The sequence below is a fragment of the Ursus americanus genome, chromosome 11 (genome assembly GCF_024610735.1).
Source record: "Ursus americanus isolate L20-20 chromosome 11, mUrsAme1.1.p, whole genome shotgun sequence".
NCBI classification, from domain to species: domain Eukaryota; kingdom Metazoa; phylum Chordata; class Mammalia; order Carnivora; family Ursidae; genus Ursus; species Ursus americanus.
In genome coordinates, this window is record NC_142137.1 from 46,524,914 (window position 1) to 46,548,785 (window position 23,872).

At 38.4% G+C, this 23,872-nt stretch overlaps 1 protein-coding gene across 11 annotated transcripts in view; it reads left to right on the forward strand.

The window, feature by feature from the left end:
* Positions 1-23,872, forward strand: part of EYA4 (EYA transcriptional coactivator and phosphatase 4) — a 298,317-nt gene that overhangs the window by 42,293 nt on the left and 232,152 nt on the right. For all 11 annotated transcript variants that reach the window (XM_045805513.2, XM_045805514.2, XM_045805512.2 and 8 more), the window contains one exon: positions 21,142-21,240. In XM_045805513.2, the coding sequence (XP_045661469.1) occupies positions 21,208-21,240 (33 nt within the window). In that variant the 5' untranslated portion in view covers positions 21,142-21,207. The remainder of the gene's footprint in view (positions 1-21,141; positions 21,241-23,872) is intronic.

A 23,872-nucleotide genomic window follows, 5' to 3' on the forward strand; every position in this document is an offset into this window, starting at 1 on the left:
GCAGTGGCCTAAATTGACATGGCCTTAGATTTCCATATAAATTTTTGCTGCTGTTTCTGTGATTCTTTCCTCTTTTCTTTCTAAAATGAAAGGGACATTTCTAGTGAAGGCTACAATTAAATCATAAAAATTTACATTCAGATGCCATTAAGTTTAATTCTACTCACAAAAGCAATAGCATTCGATTTGAAATTCTATACTTAATCAAGTAGGTGTACCACATACTGGGGGAGCTTATTCTCCAGAAGGTCATATACACAATTCACAGACCTCTGCATATACCCTGCGGAGTGATCGATTCATTACAGTTCACCTCTGGCTCTGAACTCCCCAATGTTCAAGGATTTGAAAAGACCTAGATGTTCTAACTCAGAGATTGAATACTTCCAACCTAATGTGTCCGGTGTGTTGAAAGTGATGATGACTTGGGGAGTCAACAGGTCTCTGAATTAGCTAATGCTTTTCGCTTAAAAGTTTATATTTAAATGCAAATGTATAGTCATGTATGATTATGACTCAGGTAATTCTAGCCAAATTTAATCACAAGTGGGTGAGTCATGTTCAGATTCCCTCTGGCAGGTTTTCTGTAATCTCAAACTTTGCTTCTAGTAGGTAATTTAAGAATGCAAACCTCAAAAATTCTGTCAAGAACAGCGGCACTATTAAATTTTTTACCTGAACTTTCAGGTGTTCAGATGAGGCTACTGTTTTATTTTTCTTAGTTGACCCAAGAGGAATTTCAATTTAGGTCTGTTTTGTCTCCTTAATCATCGTGTTTACATTTTCCAGGCTTCATTCCTGAAGAGACCTAGCAGAATTCTAGGTACACCTACATGCTTTTTAAGTGCTTTTTCATTTTCAGTGTCACTAAAGACCTGTGAAAGTTAGAGATGAATAGGTTTTCACTTCTCTGTGTTAACTTTGAAGGCTTTGGGGCTCTTAGTTTCTTATAATAAGTTTTATTTTTTCTTGGCATATACCATTCACAAGGAATGGTTAACAATACTAAGTGAGTTAACCATGATCACCAAGATCCCAGGTTTAATTCTCAGATTATCATATTAGCTTTGGGTAGACACGTGTCCTATACACACTTGGTCATATTGTCTTTGGTTTAGTCCTGAGGGACCACCCTGGACTACGCTGGCACTGTGTCCAAAACTCTCCTCCCCATCCCAGGAATGTTCAATCACATTTGTTCACAATTTTTATCAGGACCCTCCTTGACTTAAAATACTTCAAAAAATGTTCTCTTGCCACTAGGACAATTCTAGAATTTTTAGCAGGGAGCTCAGGGCCTTCTGTGCTGAGAACCTTGCCCAGGTTGCCATTCTCATCTCTCACCACCTGGTCACAAGAATCTCTAGCCGTATGGAGAACTGCAGTTCTCAAATAAATACACCCCCGTCATTTCCACCTCATCTCTTTGTGCATGGGAGTCTTTCTACCTGGAAGACATCTCTTCTGCCCCTGAAACTTTCTTTTCAACTTCTTTTTCAAGACCGCAGACATAAAATGTTACCTCTTCTAGTAAGTTCGTCTGTCCTCCGGAGGCTGAATTGGATGTTTCTTTCCTTTTTGCTGCCAAAGCACCCAGTTTCTACCTTTATTTAGCACAGCACTTGCCCCACTGACACGTAATAGATTACGTGAATTTAAATCCTGCTCTAGACTGAGAATTTACCGACATGATACTGGCATTTGTCATCTCCGTATCTCCAGGAAGGTAGGGGTCAGTAAGTTTCTGTTGAATGAATGCATAAAGAAAATGGGGACAAGGGCAGTGATGGTGGCCCTGGACATCCTCTGCCATGAGTTTGGGAGCAGCGGGGATAGCTGTGACCATTAGACTGCAGAAAAGCCTTAGGAATAACCTCAGGCTTTTTTTTTTTTTTTTTTTTTTAAGATTTATTTATGTATTTGACAGAGAGAGACACAGCAAGAGAGGAAACACAGGCAGGGGGAGTGGGAGAGGAAGAAGCAGGCTCCCAGCGGGGGAGCCTGATGTGGGGCTCGATCTCAGGACTCTGGGATCATGCCCTGAGCCGAAGGCAGACGCTTAACTACTGAGCCACCCAGGCACCCCCAACCTCAGGGATTTTTGTATCTCAGTACAATTACAGCTCTGAATCTAGGCCCAGCTTATATGTACATGTATATGTATGTAGAAATGTATTTATTTCCCATATGATCATTGAAAGTCAGTGATCCCAGCGGAGAAGCCAAGGATCCTGAAGATCTCAGAAGATATGAGTATTTCATAGCACTTGAAATCTAAGGGACCTGATTTTTTTTTTTAAAGATTTTATTTATTTATTCGACAGAGATAGAGACAGCCAGTGAGAGAGGGAACACAAGCAGGGGGAGTGGGAGAGGAAGAAGCAGGCTCATAGCGTAGGAGCCCGATGTGGGGCTCGATCCCATAACGCCGGGATCACGCCCTGAGCCGAAGGCAGACGCTTAACCACTGTGCCACCCAGGTGCCCCGGACCTGATTCTTTTTATAGCATAGTGGTTAAGTACAAAGAATATGGAGCCAGGCTGCTTGCTTTCAAACCCCAGCTCTGATACTGAAGACTCTGTAATGATAAGCATGTTACTTAAACTGGTTTTGTTTCAGTTTTCTCATATATACTAGAGCATACTTTGCGAGGCTCTTTTTAGAATTCAGTAAGTAAATACATATGAGGTATTTAGAATAGTGTCTGATATGAGTATTAGCTATTATGATCGTAAGTGTTATTCTCCATTAGTTTACTGAAAATGTTCACAGATTTTTAGAGCTGGAAGTCATTTTTTGGGGCCACAAACTGGGGACTATAAACTGAGTCCCCAGTGATCCAAGTACAAATTCGGCATTCTTGGGTGATCTTGGCAAATCTGAGGCTGTAATTGGAGGACTAAGAGAAAACATTAGAGGTGCTCCAAACTGAGATTTGGCCATTTATGTTGCACAGAATTGCTTTTATTTTATTTATTTATTTATTTATTTTTTTTAAAGATTATTTATTTATTTATTAGACAGAGATAGAGACAGCCAGTGAGAGAGGGAACACAAGCATGGGGAGTGGGAGAGGAAGAAGCAGGCTCATAGCGGAGGAGCCTGACATGGGGCTCGATCCCATAACGCCAGGATCACGCCCTGAGCCAAAGGCAGACGCTTAACCGCTGTGCCACCCAGGCGCCCTCAGAATTGCTTTTAACAAATACTTCCACATGCAATAATATAGAATTTATTAAGGCTTTGATTTATGGGTTCCTCAACTTCCCTCAGTAATTTTAAGCACATTCTATAATTGTACTCTTATTTTATAATCCTCGGTTGCTTTTCTCAGCCCGAAGGTACCAATTATAAGAATTTGTATACTTTTCAATTGACAGTGGGCTTGATGGACTTAATGTAAACTTAATGAGATAACTTTAAATGTTGCTATGATTCTTATCTCTGCAGAGACAATAGGGGGTTATAAGCTCCTCTGTTTCTAGAATTTATCACTCAGTCCTTGGATTCATATGTAATGAATGTATAGCAGAGTGGGGCTGAGGGAGAAAGGGAAGTTAAAATAACAGATGCATCTGTAATAAAAAATTTTATACTAATATTGATGCTGTGCTTGCATCCCACAGTATATATAGACCGATGTCTCCCACTAGCTGATACACAGTGTTACATTAGTCTCGGATGTTCTCAAGCTTTTATTATTGACATTTAAGTTCAATAATTCTTTTTTTCTTTTAAAGATTTTATCTATTTATTTGAGAGAGAGAGAGAGAGAGAGAGAGAGAGAGAAAGCACGTGCAAGAAAGAGTGTGGGGGGGGCAGAGGGAGAGGGACAAGCAGACTCCCTGCTGAGCAGGGAGCCCGATGCAGCACTTGATCCCAGGACCCCAAGATCATGACCTGAGCTGAAAGCAGATACTTAACTGACTGAGCCACCCAGGTGCCCCAGGCTCAGTAATTCTCTGTTGGGGTGTGTGTGTGTGTGTGTGTGTGTGTGTGTGTGTGTGTGAGTGACTGTCTTGGTGTATTATAGAGTGTTAAGTATCATCCCTAGCCTGCACCCACTGGATGCCAGTAACACCTTCCCCTGAGTAATGACTGTCTCGACATTGCCAGACATCCCCTGGAAGCAAAATTGCCCCCAGTTGAGAACCCATGACCAAAGTAGATCTTAAGATCACTTGATATAGTCAAAATGTTCCCAGGCATTTGCATGACAGAATTGTTCTATTTTCAGTCAAGTGTGAGAATCTTCATACCTTCCTCCTAAGTTTAAATACAAATCAAACAACTCTCATTGGTCTGTGTTGATAGATAAACTTTACACAGAGGGGACTTACAGATAAGCTTTACACAAATTGACTATTTTCAGCACGTTTTTCCCCTAGGAATAATATATGAGTGGGGAAAGCAGAATACATAGGAAGGTATATAGGAAGTAGGTATTTATTTGATTCACCTTAATGTCTATTTTTTAACTGTTATTTATTAGTAGTTACTTTTGATTCATTTTAAATAATGACAGTTATTTATTTTTCCATAGATAAATAATTCAGTAATAAGAAACTTTTATTTATAGTCTGTAGTGTCAGAAGAGGTAAAGTCACCTATAATTGCAACTGCCTAAGATTAAAATACATAATAAAATCATTTGTTCATTTGTGATGAGAAATTTTCAGATGAAATATGTCTTAGCTTTCAGTCTGTACCACAATTTCGGATCTTGAGTTCAATAACAGTGGTACAATCTGAAGAAAATAAAAATGAAAATATTGCATGTAAGCACGCCAGTGATGAATTACCAAATCCAAACTTACGTTCTAATTCTTGAGGTTTAATTTTGACAGCCATTTTATCTACGACTTGATCTGTAGTTGACTGTAAGCAAATGTGACTGGTCTGAGTACCACCTCTGACCTCTGCCTAGTTTAGGCCTCTATGAAAGATGTTTGAAGATTACTTAAAGGAACAAAATAGGAACATATAATGTTAACATAAAGTGAGAGAGGGTAACTTTACCTACATGAGTAGTGGGTTGAATGTGGAAGTTATTTTGAAGTATGAAACAATTAGTATTATAAATATATGATTGTACTAATACTCATATGAGGTCTAAACAGTATATAATTTTTGTCATCTCATTAGTAATTGGCAAAGATACTCGAAATTCCACACTTAATGTATTGTCCGATTTAGCAGTTTTACTTTGAGTTATATTAGGCAGGTACTCATGTTACCTGGAAGCAGTCAACTGACCTAGGGATTTCACATTATTTACTAACTGATGCTGAGGCAGGCAGGGTGGAGGTACTTAAAAACATACTCTATGTGTCTGTTTCTCTCATACCTCTCCTTTGGTTTATGCTTTAATTTTTGAAATGTACTTTTAAGAGGGGAACGTGGCTGCAGATATAGCCTATTGTATGTGATCAACATGTCTTTCTGTTTTCTAAGAGGAGAAGAACCTTGCATGGCTACGTGTTAGAAGAGAGGTGAAGGTTCTGGGTATCCCCTTGACAGATGGGGGCTGTTCCAGGGGAGTTGGGGGGGGGGTTGTAAGTCAGGGGCTTACATCATGAGTTTTCAGACCATGGAGGAGAGTTCTGTTCCATGCATTGACAAGAAGTCCAAAGAAGGCATAGCAAAACTCAAGTCCATCCACACACTTCATCCCTGATGTTGAACAGGAAGCCTGTTCACTGGAGAATAGCCAGCAAACCAGAGGTTCTGTTTTTCCAAAGGAACACTTCTTGGGTTCATATATTAGGGAACTGCCCTCCTCCAAGAATTCAGATCACATATCTGCTTTCTCAGGTTGATTCTTTGTGTAGTGGGTCTTAATGTAAGACTTAGCTATTTTTATGAGTGCTCTGTGTGATTAAACACAATTAGGCACTTCCTTTTTTTTTTTCTCCCTGGGATACTCTCACCACCTTTGTCTTCCACTGCTCCAGCTCCCTTAACCTATTTGCCTCTTACTCTTTTGCTGCTTACCTGGACAAAAAAATCTACTTACCTTTCAAGGCTTAGCTCAGATGTCACCTCCTCTGGGAAGCCTACCCTAAGACTCAGGCAGAATTCATTCTTTTCTCTCTGTAATACCATAGCACCTTTTTTGGGGCTATTAATATAAAAGCACATTGTCCTGAGGCTAATTATATGTGAATCTGTCTTCTAGAGAGACCTGAACTCACTGAGGTTAGAGATCCTATCTTTCCTCCTGTGTAGTCCCAGGGCCTGGGCATATTGATGGAAATTCACTAACTGCTCTATTCCATGCGTGTCTTCAAAGGACACACATCCAAAGCCAGATAACTACAAAGAAAATCCTGTTTACAGTTTGGAAACTGATTCTCTTTTCCTTATGGTCACGGAAGCAAGTTTATCGGTTATTTTTTGTTCTAACTTATTTAAAGCTTCATTTGTACTAAGATATTCTTGATTTTCTAGAAGAAGAAAAGATATAGCCAGCGTGAACTGGCATTTTGAGTATCCAAATTAAAAAGACAGATTCTAGTCGAGGTTTATAGTTTTCGTACTTCTACTTTTCTCCCGAAACAAACTTTGGCCTCTCTGGTTGCTTTCTGCGGAGATACACTTCATGTTATTTTGAAGAATTTTTAACCCTCAGAATTATGGATTTCATCTGAGAGGAAGCATGTTCTATATTTGTTTATGTCAATGTTTCAAAATATGGGGGCCAGAAATCCCAGACGTGTCTGTTAAAGTATGTGTGGCCTTTTGGTGAGAGAAATTAGGTCTTTTTTCAGGCACAATTGAGGAAGGAAAATTTTTTGTTTAGTTTTTAGTGGTTTGTTTTTAGGCATTTTCCACAAAAAGATGAGCAAGACCCTTCAAAACCACCAACTTGCTTATTTAGGGGGAAAAAAAACCCCTCTTGTGTCCAAAAATAACATTAAATTAAAATTATTGTTTCCAATAGTTTCAAAAATTGTGGTTTTATTTCCTTGTATGAGTCACTTCTGAGTGCAGTATGTGATTTCTCTACCTCATGAGGAAACATATTTGCTCTGTAGTTTAGTAGGTCACATTATTTATCAGAGAATCGGACCAGAAGAGGAATTTACCTTCACTTCATTTTGCAGCTGGGGGCTGGATTAGAGATGTTAAGTGATGGATTCAAAAGGAAGCTAAAAAGAGGACCTCGTTCTGAAGACACCTTAGTGCTCCCAACTCTCTGTCTTGTTGCCTTTATTTTCCTTTGTTTGTGTCTGACAAGGAGTCGCGAATACCAGAATCAGACTACATCTGTGTGTCTGGGCCTTGCTGCCGTTCCCCGGCAGTGTAACCTTGGGGCACTTACCGACGGAACTGCCACAGGACACGGGGAGTAATAATAATCCTTGCCTCTTGCCCCTCGGAGTTGTAAGGAATAACTCAGTTCGTACAGGAAAGACCCTGAAAATGCTCAAAATGTTTTTTAAATTGATTTCTTTGAATAACCTGCTAAGCGTATTTAATATTCAAAAAAAAGAAGCCTTCATGCTGCCGAAGCAAGTTTTTTTAAACCATTTTTTTAAAGAAGAGGTAGCTCAGACGTTGGGTAACACATTAAAACAGATATGATAGAAATTAATATGAGGGGAATGACTGCAAGAGGGAAGGAGAGAGGCTTCTGGAATGCTGGTAATAGCCTTTATCTCGGACTGATTGGTGACGTGGGGGTGCTTATTTAATATTGATCAGCTGTCTACTTTTGATTTCTGTATGTGTGTATGTTTTACAGTAATAAGAAGTTAAAAAACACAGATGTATTTTAAATAAAAAGTAGATGTCCCTCACTTTATTCATTTCATCCATATCCTACAAATAAAAGTTCATCGTTATACTTTAGTGCACGTCCTTTCAGACTCTTATTTCTATACATGTGTAAATGTAAGAACTATGTGAAGCTGTAATTTATTTTTATTTTATGTTTGTTTTTATTTTGATATGCTGTATCTTGAATACTTTCCCACATCAGTACATACAATTTTGGATACTCCTATGGAATTTACGCATATGTTTTATAATTTAACTGTTCCCTTCTTGGTGTATATTTAGGTTGCTTGCAGCTTTTTACTATTACAAGGAGTGTTGCAGTGATGATTTTTATATAACTCCCTCTATACTTACCCAAAATTCCTGTACATAAAACTTGAGATGTAGAATTAATAGGTGAAAGAATATGTGTATATTGCATAGATTGTACCAAAATATTTTTCAAAGAAGTTATAACACCTTGCATCCCTATGATGATGCTGGCATGTTTCTCATAAAAGCCAAGGGCAAAATTTTATGCTCAATTGAACATGATAATTATATGTGCTCTGATTCATAAGAAGGCTTATTATAAAATTCCTTGAGACTCATACGTTAATAGGAAGAGTTCATTGATGAGAGCAAATAATTTATTAACCCCATATATATCATATCTATGTTATATATTGTTTATATCTCATTTAAGAGTTGTTAGAACTGAGTTATATGAATAATTATTGTATATATTCATAGTTCTTAAACTAATTGGTAGGAAGGAAAAAAGCAGTATATGTCATATTTGTGACATGTTTTCACTTAGTACCATAAAATATTTATAAGAATTATTAGGAGAAATGGCTCTAACTCAGATATTGTTGATGAGACTTTATGAGCAGTTATGTATTATTATTCTGTTAAGAGCCAGGTATGTGCCAGGCATGATTCTAAGCACCTTACATATATTACTATGGTTTTTTAACATGCAGGTGAAAGATACAGACATTGTATTGTTATTATAAAAGAGATTATTCTGAATATATGTTGATAATTATTACTATATAGCAAAATATAGGCTGTCTTATCAATGTACTAATTTGTAAATCTGTGAAATGTTGTAATTTGTTTAATGTGAAATACAATGTATCAAAATCCAGAGAATAGCTACTCAAATCCTGGCTGAAGTAATGTCATAGATGAAGTTTAAAATGAAGTGTATTAATCAGTTGACTTTATTGTTACAGTCATCTACGTAGAAAATTCTGTGTCTAGAGTATTCAACTCTTAAAATTTCTGGTTAATTAAGATTCTGGTTAACCTTTAATGGTTATCTATTGCCTTCAAAGAGTAATCCAACTCAAAATAGCTAACTTATTCCTCTAGCATTGAATAAATATGGCTATCAATTTTTGTGGGTTTTTTTCCTGCAGAATTTCCTGTTATTCTAAGGGATTCAATAGGACTTATGCACATAAAACTGAAAATTATATTACTATGGGGAAACTGCTTTGTGCCTTTGAGAAGGAACTCTCTTGCTAACTTAAGTACTATATGTGTGTAGAATAGCTAACATTTTCCTCCCAAGAAATTTCATGTATGCAGTTAAAACACTCTTAAATTGATTAAGGATTTGTTATATATTTCCAGAAGCACTCAAGAGTACTTTTATGGTTACAAGAGTAGAGTGCATTAGAATGCCAGAAACCAACGAATACGCTAGAGGCCTTCAAAACCATGCCCAACATTCCTGACCGTACCATATAAACATGTGGGGCAGCCTGGAAAAACAAAACAACTCCCCACCCCCCAAATATAGGTAAACCTATGATGATAACACTTCAACTGGCTTGAATATTAATTTGATACTTTTTCTGTTAGAAGTAATTTTTATGACTTAGCAAATGGAATGGAGAAGTAATAAATATGACTGGTATTTATTTCTCAAGTATCATTTTACATTAGATTTGACTAGTTACCTTTATACTTTTTGGAAAGCGTATTATGCAACTACCACAGTATTTTGCCTATTAATCAGGGAAGCTAAGAAGCGTTTTATAACTGTTGAATCAAAACCTTCACTGCAGTGAGGGAATTGAATTTCAAGCAATATACTCCTTTTATAGGGTGAGAAACTGAAGTATGGAGAAATTACAAGGTTTTCCCAAAGCCATACATTGAGTCATGGCAGGCATGGAAATCTACTATTCTGTTTGCCTGATTCAGCCTGCAACTTCATGAAATTGAAGTTATCTGTTTCCTGACATGGGCCTTAGGAGTGTTTCCTTATATACTTATTTGTTCATTTGCTTGTCCATTCATTCACTCATTAATTTATATATTATATAGGAATCTATGTTTTTGCAAGATACAGTCTTGATGTAGGGAGTGTGAATAATATTTGAATTTATACATCTTAGATGTTTTCTTTCAAGAAACTTATTGTATTTTTTTCATGACCATGAAAGGGAAATTAAGGCATTAAACAATAAGTTGGATTGTCCAGGTACACGCCACAGAAGTATCTATGAGAAGCACCTAAAGCTTCTTTAGGAGCTAATGTAGTTTGTTCAGGGCTTGAACAAGAATTCGGCTGCAGCCCTAGTTGAGCCTGGAGTGCCAAGTGGTGACCAGAAGAAACCATACTACCCATCAAGAGTATGGAAGGGACCGGTGTCCACATCTCTTCAATCTCTCACATTTGGTTTGATCAGGAGGGGGAAATTATTCTGCCTCTCTGTCATTTTCTGGAGTTTCAAGTCTCACATTTTTAGTTCTTATTTATTGTGATCTTTTTCTTACTAGTTTAACCAGTTTTTTTTCCCAAGATTTCTTCATCCCTTTTTTTCTCCAAGCTATAAGAGTCCTATTTAAAGGAAGTAGTATTTCTCTGGGTCAGACCTCACTTCTACTTGATTGAACAGCTGGGACCACCAGTAACTTCCAAGGAGGAAGGTATCCAGCACCTTCCCCTAGCACAGTACCCTATAAGAGAGAATCCAAATAATACAGGGATGCCATCTACCCTCAATCTCTTCTACAGAGTTTAGCGGACAGTTTTTTTGGTCGGTTTGTTTATTTTCTTGTTCTTTGCATGCAGCCCTGAGACTTAGGACTCAGACTTAGCTCCAGCTTTAAGGCTCACCAGCTCTTTCCTTGGAAGAGTTCTTTCCCAGGAGGCTCCTCAGGCCCAAGAGCTCTTGAAGCCCTGGGAGCCTAACCCAGAGATTCTACAAACAAGCCCAGGCACGTCCAAGTCCTGGGCAAACCAGGCCTTTCAGCAGCTTAAACATTAGTCTTTTCTCTTCTTTAATTTTCCTGGAGAATAATTCAGTCTTCAACAAACCAGCAAACAGAATCCTAAGGTTGTTCATGCTCACTGCTTTGAAAATTTATTGCCTTTAATTTCCATTTCAGCTAATTGGGTTTCCTTTTCATTTTTGGCTGGGTATGAATGTGATATTTGGTATACATTAATGCTGATCTGTAATAATTTAATGTCAATTTATTATTGAATAGTTTAAAAATAATGATGCACTATGACCTAGGTCATATCTATCTTCCATTTAATGCATTTCCTAGGCAATTATGCATTCCCAGCAATTGTGGCTGAGTGAATTCTCCTATAGTCCCTGTTGGGAAACAAGGACTTTTTATTTTATTTTTTTTATTTTTTATTTTTTATTAAAGATGTGGTCTTATTAACTAGGGGTACTTAACTTGAGGAAAAAAGATTTAGGGGTGACGTGAATGATAGCGCTCTCCTAATATCTAACAGCCTGCCATACATACTAAAGCAGGATTCAGCTTATGCTCTGTGGCTCTGGTTGGTAGACTAGAGTGGAAATTCTAAAAGGTGGATTTATAAACTAACATGCAAGGAAAAATTGAAAGAAGGAAAGAGGAGAAGGAGGTGGTTCAATTCCCTGTAGCTAAGAAGCTTCAAATATTCTATCTACAGACTCATGTGATCACTCTAAATAAACCCCACTTAATTTCTATATTCTTCATGATCCCAAGACAAAGAAATAAGGCTCTATGGATTCCATTCATATTCTCTAAGTTTCTCTTGAAGTCACAACATACAACAAGGAAGTACAGTATAGAATTGAACAATACCAAATTTATTTAAGATATTATTTTCTGAATTCTTATATATTTAGCCCTTAAAAAGTTCTTGGATTTTTAGAAGCTATAATGACAGTTTTTTGTTAACGTGATTCTACTTTGAATGTAGTTATAAAGTCAGTGGAATGCTTTTATTCTCTGATGCTATAGGGGGATTTATTGAGAGGGAAGAAGGTATTCAAACTTTGGATCCAGCCCTAATTAAAACTGTGGATAAAAAATTTTCAAGTGTCCCAAATTTTAGGAAGGCAAATAGCATCATATGTAATTAAATCCCTAACTAATATTCACTGTAGACAGAATTCAAGCAAGTAACTTGACTTTAGGTAAGTCAAATTTATTGTTATATTTTGTATGTCTCATGTTTACTTTATTATATATTGGATTCTGCACCCCTCCCCCCAAAAGATGACTCTCAGTTGTCACACTTGATTCCTGAGAAATTGGTGATATGGAAAATTTGAGGGAAAAATACATGTTTGCATTGCTACTGTTTTTTGTTACCATTAATTTCACTCAAAGGGCCGGGTACTTTCTGAGTATTTTTTAAATTTATTTGTTTGTATTTTCTACTTCAAAAATTGTTTCTTTAGCTAAATCTAATTTGCTATTCACTTCATTCATTTCTTTTTTAAGATTTCAGTGCATATAGTTTAAAAAACATTTTTTATGGTTCTTTCCCAAATTTGTGTATTTATTTTTCATAGTGTGGGGTTCCTTCAATATTGTTTCTATTCCTTCTGTCTCTTTGTTTTAAGGACACTTATATTTTTCAGATTGTCCTATAATCTCAGATTTTGGGAACCTAGTTTCCTTGTTGTTGCAGCCGCTGTCTTTGTGCCATTTTGTTTCTTATGTAGCTTATCATTTTTGATGAATTTCTCTCTCAGAATCCTTTCTGCCCTGTGGGATAATTTGCATTCACTTCCCCTGGAGTCTAGGGATTTCAAGTCTCTGGATCAGTCTTGATTTTAGTTTTTTGGTTTGAGGTTTCCATACCAGAGATGCAGTAACAACTTAGAATTTACATTTGAGCAAGACTGAGGTTTTGATTTATCTCAAGTAATTATTTTCTTTTACTCTCTTCCCAAAGGCTCCATCATACGACAAGCTTCCTTGTTGAGTCAGATGGTGGGTTGAGTTTTCTAGCCCTCCTTCGATAAAAGAGACAGAATTCTCGGACTTTCTTTTTATACGTTGCCTCTTGCTTTTGTTTCCTGCCCATCGATGCATAAATGAAGATAATGACAACTAAAACAATAACACACAAACAAAAAATATCTTTTCTCTCAACTTTTCCATATGACACATTTTTTCAGGAACCATGGCGTGACACCTGCAAGTTATATTTGCCTTAGGAGTTATAGTCACATATTTTCTATAGCCTATTGATTTGTCTTTAATGTTATCCTGCATATCCACCTTTTTTCCAGGTGTCTTTCAGCCATCACATCAGTCCAGATTCCCTACCTAGATCACTGCAACAGCCTTCAAGTTGCCCCTTAATTTTGGTTTCTGTTCATCTTGTTTTTCAGAAATTCAAAGTAGATGGGTCATTGCAATTTTATGGCACATGCATTTGCATTTTAGTTGCACCAAAATATAGTGGTAATAACCAGTTGTATTTATTCACCAATACTAGCTCCTCACTCTTGCTTTTACCAGTTCAAAACTTCTTTTCTGAAAATATTTTCCCTTCTCTTTCACACACCCATCTATAATTCTGTTACTGACAGCATCAGTCTCTCAACACTAAAGAAACCAGCCACAACTATGAGGTTCTGTAGGATGGCAAACTAAAAAGGGGTAAATGGTGATAATGTAATTAAGATATTGTTCATTTTTACAAACTTATATAAGTTCAAAAAATTGGTCAAAGATTGGTGACTTTTGGCTACTATCTAAACAGAGGTAGTTAATACACCTTCTGGAGAGCACTGGTTAGTATAATATTCTTAGTAGAGCAAAGTTAAAAATCATTACATTTCCATAGGAAATTGCATAGATAATACTTCACTGCACAATAAAAATGTTAAAATGTTTTAATTCATTATATAGAAAGCAAAATAAAGAAGCAGAGATCTTCGTCCACTCTGTCACCAGTAATCAAATGGCTCGTATTTTTGAAATACATGATTTCATTTAATCTCAACATAATACAATACAGGTATCATTATTGTTCTTATTTTATGTATGAAGAGAATGGTATTTAGAGGCATTCATGAACTATCACAAGGCCATACCATTATCCAGTGGCAAAGCAAGGACTCACATACATGCTTTATTCCGAAGTCTTTATTCGGAATCGCTAAATTTATATTCCCTCTAGCAAAACTATCTTTTATATCTCTAGGGTTTCAAGAGGGGAATACTAAATTTAGGAGATGTATTTTTAAATTCTCTCAAAGTGCAACAAATTTTCCTCAAGAGAGGCATAAGTCATCAGATGTGTGTTCAGTAATATATAGGGTCAATATATTCTTCATCAGAAAATTTCCCAGGTATGGAAGAGAGGTTTATGGCTGAGAAAACAGACTATTTTTGTGAAAGGGCTCAAATAGTTTTCCTGCCAGGCTACAGGACAACCAGAGCTAGATGAACCATTACAGGGTGACACAGAAAGCTCAGCAGAGTAATTGTGAAATCTAGACTGGGAGGAGTGACAGAGGCAGCGCGTGAACCTACAGAGTCTGCCCGAGTATCTGTAGGGTAATAGAAGTTGCTCAAGCTAATTCCTTTAGAGGTTTCTCTGGGACCATCCAGTTATATAACTGGGCTTGCGTTTTCTAGGGTAACTAGCCAACCAGCAACAATTAACAAACACAAACAACATAGAAAAAACTTGGCTGGCCTTGCTTGTCAAAAATCAAGTGATCATAATTTATAATTCCAGGAAGACGATTGCCAAAAAATGAACCTATCACTAATGACCCAGGCGATTATCATGAAATTGAGCTGGTTATAATTTTAGTGTGAGAAATTAACCCTATTATTATGAAACGTTTTGTGTTAAATGGACTATTTTGCAAGTTCGTGCTCTCCAAAACAGTTCAAAATAGCTTGGCATCTGGTTTTTAGTTTGGTTTCATTTGAGGAGACTGAAGCAGCAGAGTGCTCATTACTGCTCACCCAGATCTGTTTCTTGGACACCTTTGCTGTTTTCCTTTTGCACAGGTAGGGAAGAGTGTCACGTGCATGGTCAAAGAATGCCCATGTCCACCTCTTAACAGTTGGCTGTAGAATTGGAGCTAGGTGTTCTTTGTGCTGTTGGCTTCCCTCTCTGGCATGCCGCCTGGGCTGTTAGAACCAGCCAGTGCTCGTCCCAGCTTCACAGACCCATTAGTGAAATTTGGAGGTCAGTGTAGGTGACTTGATGTGCAGGATGTGAAAGCAATGCCCTCTTGACAGTCGGAGTCCAGCTATAATATCTGAATAATGTAATGATAACGCAAGTTTTGTGTTAAGCAGTATGCTTAATAAGGGAGGGAATTTAATTGAAGACTCTGAGGATAGCTCATGGAATCCAAGGAAGAATTGAACAGCCAAGTAGCAGGAAGGGCACAGAAACAGTGGAGACTTCAGGAGTAATAAGATCCAGGTCCTTGAATTCTTCCAGGACTCTCTTGCCATCCTCTCTTTTGCTGCTCTTTCTGGGTCACCTCTCTTCTGTCTTTCCCTAGCAGACCAGGTTTTTCCACATGTCTATAAAGAGTGCCTGTTTCTTTTTAGATTTTATTTACTTATTTATTTATTTAGAGCATGAAAAAATGGAGGGACAGAAGGAGTGGGAAAGGGAGAATCTCAAGCAGACTCCACACTGAGCACAGAACCTGATGTGGGGCTTGATCCCATGTCCTTGAGATCATGACATGAACCGAAACCAAGAGTTAGAGGCTTAACTAACTGAGCCACCCAGGCACCCGAAGTGTGCCCAAGGTTTATATCCCAAAGATTTGCCACTAAAGGAGGACTAGCCTGGTACTTTCCCACACACCCATCCTAAGCAATAGGAAGGGATTGTGATGCATCATCAGATACAGGTAATTTCGTGTTCACTGCGAAAGAACTGCACAGTCCAACAGGGTTAGGTGCTGAATACCAGATACGGATCAGTATATTTATATTATCGCCCTGTGTGGGCCAAGTGTCATTTTGTACGCAATATGTTTCTGCAAATGTAGCTGCCCTTTGAAAATCTGAAAGTGAAACAATAGGTTAGCTGTTCTGAATGATAGAATGTAATGGAAGGGCACCCTCCCCTGAGCCAGGAAATTCTGTACATGGACATAGATCCTTCAAAGCGCCCACCCAAGTTTAAAGGGGGCCTTGTCGGTGGTTATGGGTTATGGAATGTGCCTCCCTCCACATCTCAGGGTCTGCACAGGCCCTGGGACCAGTCTGCGCAACTGTGCACAAGGTCGGCTTACACCTTTCCCTCAGGATACACTGGGCATGTGGCACGTGGGTGGGGGCTGTAAGTCTTCTCCCCACTCCTCCTCCCTTTGTACTGTAGCAGAGCCTGCCCTGTGCACACATCCTCCCGGGAGACGCTCCTGCAGTCCCGGCCTGGGGCCGCAGGGCACTGGGGTGATTGTGTCCGTAGTGACGGGATGAGGGAATGGTGAGCACAGTGGAACACAGCCAGGGCAGGGAAGTTCGCCCTCAGAACTCCCGCTTCCGAGGGCAGTGGCCCCCGGGAGCAAAGGCAGCTGACTCGTGGTTATCCTTCATGGGGCTCTGCTAGGCACTGCCCCGGCTTCAAGTAGGACTGACTAAAGACTTTCTGGCTTATCCAAAAGGTAGGGTAAAGCTCTGATTTGTTTTAAGAGAATCGAATTAGGCCTCTGCTTTAAAGTATCACTCTGGCTGCCCTGTGAAAAGTCAAGTGCAGGGAGTCGCTCTGGAGGAAAGGCACCCCTCGGGAGGCTGTGGCTCCCCATCTGGGCAAGGGCCACTGATGGCTTGAAGGACCGTCGCAGCGGCGAGGAGAGGAACACGGAGAGATTTGAATGAACACTGGGAGGTACTGAGAGCCCTTGGGAACTTCTGGAATCGGAGAGGAGTGGGCAGGCAGTCAGTGACAAAGCCCAGGTGTCTGGCGTTCATGGCTGGTAGGAGGCTGTGCCATGTGTGTGCCTCTCCCAGAGGTGTAGTGTTCCCGTGTGCAGCTTCTGTCCCCGTCCCGTGCCAGCCCTGGCGCAGAGAGCCACCCCGCCACGTTCATGTGTATTCAGCCGGAGTGGAGCACGCCTGTACCATCTCGTCTTCACGGAAGGTCTGCTGAGGAAGGTCAGTCCGGGGGTGAGGGCTACAGCACCCAAACTCTGCGAACTTCTCAGACATCTCTCCACGTCTTCTCTTTCTCTTTGCTGTCTCCGCCACCTGGACCAGGCCTCAGTACCGTGTTCCATTTCGGAGAGTTGTTTTCTAACTTGATAGCAGAATCTCATTATATACTTAAATTAGGAGATTGTTTTTAAAAATTCTCCTTCTCTAAGACACAGGAGTAGTTACAGCTCACTTTTCCTAAAGCAGAGTTGAAGGAAAGGATATCAGCCATTTATTATGTGTCGAGGACCTGACCGCAGGAGAAAAAAAAAATCTAACATGGAATGGGTGGGGTTGCTATTATTCCTTTTTAAATTCACCTTTTCGGGGGGGTGGGGAATGGCCTTGAAAGAGAGCTGGGAACTAGATTATGGCCTCATAAAACAGCAAGAGGTTATTGTTATTCCTTAATTTTATATCTTTATTATAAAGTAGTACTTCTCTTACTTGATTTGAAGAGTGTTCTTGTCGTCTTCTTATACATTTGTGAAAATGAAATGTTAAAAGTTTTAGCATAACAACCATTGCTAAATTATGATGTAAAATAATACTGTGTCTGCAATTAGCCTAGGTAGTTTTACTTGGTTCAATAATATAAAATCACTGGGCTCATAATTTTTTAGTACCTTAGCGTGTTTGGCTAAAAAAGAAATTCATGTTACCATAAAGAAGTTAAACTAAGTAACAATCTCAATTTTAAGGAAACATAAAGCAAAGTATTACGTTGTAACATGGAACATTAATGCAAATAGCTCCCCAACTGGAACGTTAAATACATTCTCAGTGGGCGGTTAACAAAAAAAAAAAAAAAGGGGGCTGGTTTTTGCTTAATTCTCTTATGTTCCAACATCTTTTCTGAAGTCTTAATTTTTAATTTCACTTGAGTTATTACTAGTGTCCTGAGGTGGTGGTCCTTCTAGAAAATGATTACTTCTTTCCTAGTGATCCGTATCCTTAATTTAATTGTTAGGTATCCTTTCTGGAAATATTACATTTAAACCTTGATGACTTCTTAAAAATCATTTTAGTGTGATAGTGTGATAACTATACATATGTTGTGGGTTGAAATGGATCTCCTAAAAGATATATTCAAATTCTATCCCCCTTACCTGTGGATGTGACCTTACATGGAAGTAGTGTCTTTGCAGAAGGAATCACGTTAAGATGAGGTTTTAGTGGATTAGGGTAGGTTCTAATCCAGTCGCTGGTGTACCTTTAGGAATAGGAGAATTTGGACACAGAGGCACACACAGAAGTCCAAGTGAAGAGATGGGCGGGGAGGTGACTGTTGACTGTGGAAGCAGAGATTGAAGTGATGCGTCTAGGAGCCAAGGGATGCCAAGGATTGTGGGCAACACTAGAAACTAGGAAGTCACAAGGAATGATCCTGTTCTAGAGTCTCCAGCAGGAGCACGGACCTGCCAGTACCTTAATTTAGGACTTCTTGCTGTCAGAACTACGAGAGAATAAATTTCTAGTGGTCAGAGCCACCCAGTTTTTTAAAAAATTTTAAAAATTTAAAAAATAACAGCCTTAGGAGTACTTGGCCAGTCTGTCATCCAGGTAGTGAGGAGAAAATGCCGCTAGAGGAGATGATCTACCACAGTTCCATCTGGGACGATGGAGGAAGGGCGTGTGAGGTGGGCAGGTGTCAATCTTAGCAAGGGCAGCATCAGCTGGACTGGTGGCCCCGCACTCACCATGGTGCGCCCCTACCCAAGGCCAGCCTGACCTGTGTGGTCTTGGTCACCAGGGGAGGGGGCAGTATGCAGAGCCAAGGATGGGATGGAGGTCTTCAGGGATAGGAAGAGCAAGCTAGAGATCAGTAAGAATCAGGATAAGGGTGAAAGACCCAGATTAGAGGCAGGAAACTAGTCCTTAAGGAGAAGGAGAGAGTGGGAGACGAAAGAGGGAGGACATGTGCGGTAAGAGGCAGAGCTGGGGTTTTCCAGTCACCGTTTCTCACGTCCACCCCCAACACAAAAAATAACATCTGTACATCTTTTTTTTTTTTTTAAAGATTTTATTTATTTATTTGACAGAGATAGAGACAGCCAGCGAGAGAGGGAACACAAGCAGGGGGAGTGAGAGAGGAAGAAGCAGGCTCATAGCGGAGGAGCCTGATGTGGGGCTCAATCCCATAACGCCAGGATCACGCCCTGAGCCGAAGGCAGATGCTTAACCGCTGTGCCACCCAGGCGTCCCAACATCTGTACATCTTGAACTCCCTGCCTGCTTATCTTTCTAAATCCAAATGCATGCTGCCACCCTTTTCAGTGTGCTTCATACTTACCCTTCCTCCTTCATGTCACATACGCTGTAAAACTGTGCTGTTCTTTAAAGGGACACTTTCCTGGTTTTGGAGTATACTTCATCAGTGTCTTATGGAGACTGTCACATTACATACATACAAGTTATATTCCTATTTTATGACTTTTAACTTTTAAGATTGAAGGAAAATCTTTAATCTGTATCTCTGGAAGTTATATGCATAAAACAATTTACAAGCTACGTTTTAAATTTCTTTTGTGATTTTTAAAATGTCTTGTATTCTAAAAGGGAAAGTAATAGATTTTTTGTAGAAAATATTGCAATGTGGAAAAGAAAAAAAAATTAAAGCCACATCTGTCTGGTTGTAGTAGGGTATGTATGAATGGATGTTTGTAAAATGGAGCAAAACACCTGCGTATGTTGAATTTCAATAAACTGGGGAAAATGTTGTTTCTGCAGAACACTTACTGGAGTACTTATCTTTCACTTAAATTAATCTGAGAATTTCGATGGCACTAAATATTCCTTTAAGTGTGAGTTTAGTAGTTTGTATCTGAGATTTATGCCTGTGAGAAGCAACTTTTTTTTTTACATTTATCTTTTTTTAGCCTCATATTCTTTTTATTTTTAGAATTAAGATTTGAAGGGCTACAAATGCATCGTCGCTCTTTTACATTGCATTTTATTTATTAATGAGTTTGAGCATTGTTTTGTGCTGATGGACCATTTTTCTGTAGAGGTGTGTGCATTTCTGTTTGCATTTAAGAGCTCTTTATATGTTAAGGGCATTAGCCTATTGTGTTTGATATTTGTGCAGATATTTCTTTTTATATTTTCACGTATCTTTTAATTTTGATAATTTTTTTGATGTAGGTGTGGGGGGATTCAAGAGGTTGTTTGGCTTTTTTGTTTTGTATTCCGTTGTTTCTGTTACAAAATCCTTCTCCACCTGGAAATGGAAAGAAATTGTGCCTATTTTTCTTAGAGCTATTTTACACTTCAGTTTGCCTGGAAATTATTAAATATATGGTATGGAGTAAAGATGAACTTTTTTTGAATAATTAACTGATTGTCTCACTATGGCTTATTAATGAATTGTCTTACCCATGTGTGTTTGTAATGCCTTCTTTATTGTAATCGTGTTATTTTTATTCTCTATTTAAAATTGAACATCTATTTTATGACATTCTGTTCTTGAAAACTGAATAATGATCATCTGGTAATTTAGACAAATTTTCTGTTACAGCCAGTTGTCATATTAAGATACACACCATATTTTCTTAATTCATGTGCTTTAGAAAGTGAACAATTAATGCAGACTCTTAATTTTTAATCTGCCAATTGCTTAATGGCAGACTTCTTTCAGCAAAATAATATACTACTTATTACAGACCGTGTCTCCAAAATTGTCCTCAGATGTTTTTGTTTATAGTATTCCTGAGTAGTTGTTCACATATTCCAATTTTACCATGATGTGATTTTCAAGATCTTTGGTCTATAAGCTATGGAGATAATATTAGTGAGATTTGTTCTTTGAAAATAATGCTTCCATAGATTACCTACTATTACATAAATTATAGTGTGCTTTGGTAATTTGCAAATAAATAAAAAAGATAACTTTTTCATTTTTCCTCTTTGTTTCCATCTTTTTGTTTTAGATAGTCCACTTTTAATTGAAAGAAGCTGCTTCTGTTTGGGGGTGGCTGGAGAAGTGAGAGAACCACATGGAAGACTCCCAGGACTTAAATGAGCAATCAGTAAGTCTTATTCAACCTCAGGTTTGCTGAAAAAGTTGTGGCAAAACCACTCAAAATCATACGAAAAGGAATATATTATAAAAATCAAGAATTTTGTTGAAAATATATATTTTAGTTGAATTTTGAATTCTCTTCCAAGGCCATAAAACAGACCTTTGGAAATGTATGCTGTTCCTGCTTAATGATTTCACATTTTGAGGTCTCCCTTTATTGTCTGCTTGGAAAACCAGGGGGAGAGAGACTAGGGCATTTAAATCATGCCAGGTGTTTTCGACAATCTAAACAATTTTGCACACCTTCTTTATTTGGTTTTATTCCCAAAGTGCTTAGATAGTTAGTGCATATAGTGTTGCGTGTCAGAAGCATAACAGGAGATGTGTTACCAGCATGCCTCTTGTTCATTTCAGGGATGGCAGCCATAGAATTCCTGTGATTTCATGGGCTGCCTTATTTTACTCGTTCTTTGCAGAGGGAGGAATGCACAAGATTGGTGGCAGTCACTCTAAGATTCTTATTTCTCAAAGGGAAAGGATTTTCATGGCCTTTGCTCCTAACTCATTAGTAGTGTGTCCATGGCACTAATACTTCAGTGTGGAACTGGTCAGTGGGAGGTCTTCTCTTACCCTCCCACACTGCTGCCAACCGTGGTCCAAGCGTTTCTTCCCACAGACAACTAGTGATGTCACCAGTCAGGAGACATGGGAACCTATCAAGTGTGTGTTATGCAGATTGAGCTCTTTTATTAGTAGCTTGTATGATCATGACTTGATCTTAGAGTTTAATGTGCCTCTGAGGCAGCAGAAGACAGTGTATTTGTGTATAATAACATGGTTCTAGAAAATGCTATGATGAGCTTGGTTTTGAAATATAGAGGAATGTATGTATTGGCGAATACATGCCATTTCAAGTTAATTAGTTTTTTAAAATGTTTCATTTAAAAGAAAAAATGATAACCAAGTCTTTATAAATAGACACAACCATTGTCTAATTTCATTGTATATTATCTTAAATAATATAATAAAACTAAATAATTTAGTTTTGCATGGCATCATTATAGAAAAAAGTAACGAAAAATACAAAACCATAAAAGTATTAAAAAAAAGTCTGTCAAATGGTAGAGATGTTATTCTTCAAAAAGTTCCTGACTAGACAAATAGCAGTTAGGAGGCAGGGGCTTCCAAGTAGTTCTTTTTTTAAATGTTGGTTATCTTAGTGTGGATTCTAACAAAATGGATGATAGCATGAAGATGGCAGCCAAGCCATTGCATGTTTATGGATCCCAGTGGCGTCAGAGGTCTGTAAGTGAGACTATGTACGGACCTGAGTGAATGATGTCATTTTAGTGGTGCTGCTTCATGAGAGAGCTACTGTTGATCTATACTTTGTTCTAACACACTGAGGGTTTGTGTGCATGTGTGCATGCATGTGTGCGCGTGTGTGTTTGTGTGTGATTCCCCAACTGTCCCCGTTTTCCAGAGACCTTGGGGTTGCCTGGGACATGGAACTTTCAGAGCTAGTGCAGGTGCCGTCCCTGCAGACTGGGGTGGTTGATCTAGTTGTGTGTGTATCCTCGAGAATGGATATTTGTTTTCTACATGTAGTGGACATTGAAAAGAATATGTTTTTATGTTTAATATTAGAGTGAGGTTATTAAATAAGATGCTTCATATGACCTTTTACAAGGTGAAATACAGCATTTGTAAATCATACATCGTTTCCTCCACTGTTATTTTAAGGTTATGGAGCTCAAGATTAAAAAAAAAAATTTTTTTTTTTTTTTTTTTTTAAGTTCCTGGTGTTGCTAATGCGCAGCCAGGTTTGAAAACCAGAAATCTCGTGTGACCTTCTGGCATCTCAGCTTCACATTGAACTCTCCACCTGAGGGTTATCACCTGGTCAGAGTCAAATTGGGAGCTCCTGATCTGTGGAGTGGTTTGATAGGCCCTCAAAGAGTGGGCACTTTAAACACAGGAAGCTTGAAGTTTGTGTCAAGTGTTAATGACTTAAGGGCTTTGGTTTTATAAAGATTGTAAAGCCTTTCTCCTTCAGCATCCTTAGACTTAGAAGAACATATAGGCCTATCTGTGCATCTTGTACAATTACAGAGGGACCCTTGGGACTGTTAATGACTTGCCCATGGTGCCATGGCTAGTAAACAGCAGAGTTGGGACTTCACCCAGGTCTTCTGACTCCAAGTCCAAAGCTCTTTCCAGAACATCAACAGGCCTTATGGCTTTAGGATTTTCTTATTTTGACATTCATCACTATAAGAAATGTCAAAAAAAATTGAATCAACCCCTTTACATTGAAATGATTTCTATTTGATTGAAGTCTTTAAATAACATTAAATTTTATAGAGTATGTTTCAAATATTTTGAAAAATGATACTTAGCCTTTATTAAGATATAGAAAAAATGAAGTAGAATTAAAAGAAAGTTCATAGTAAGATGAAAGGAAATTTGCTCAGATCATAGAATAATTCTTTCTCTAGGCATAGACAGAACAGTGGGTACCAGTTATTGCACATATAGACTGAATCTAGCATTTTCCATATTTTCTCTCCAATCCTTATCGTCTTGTGATGTAATTGTTATGGTCACCATTATACAGGTGGGGAAACTATGGCTTGGAG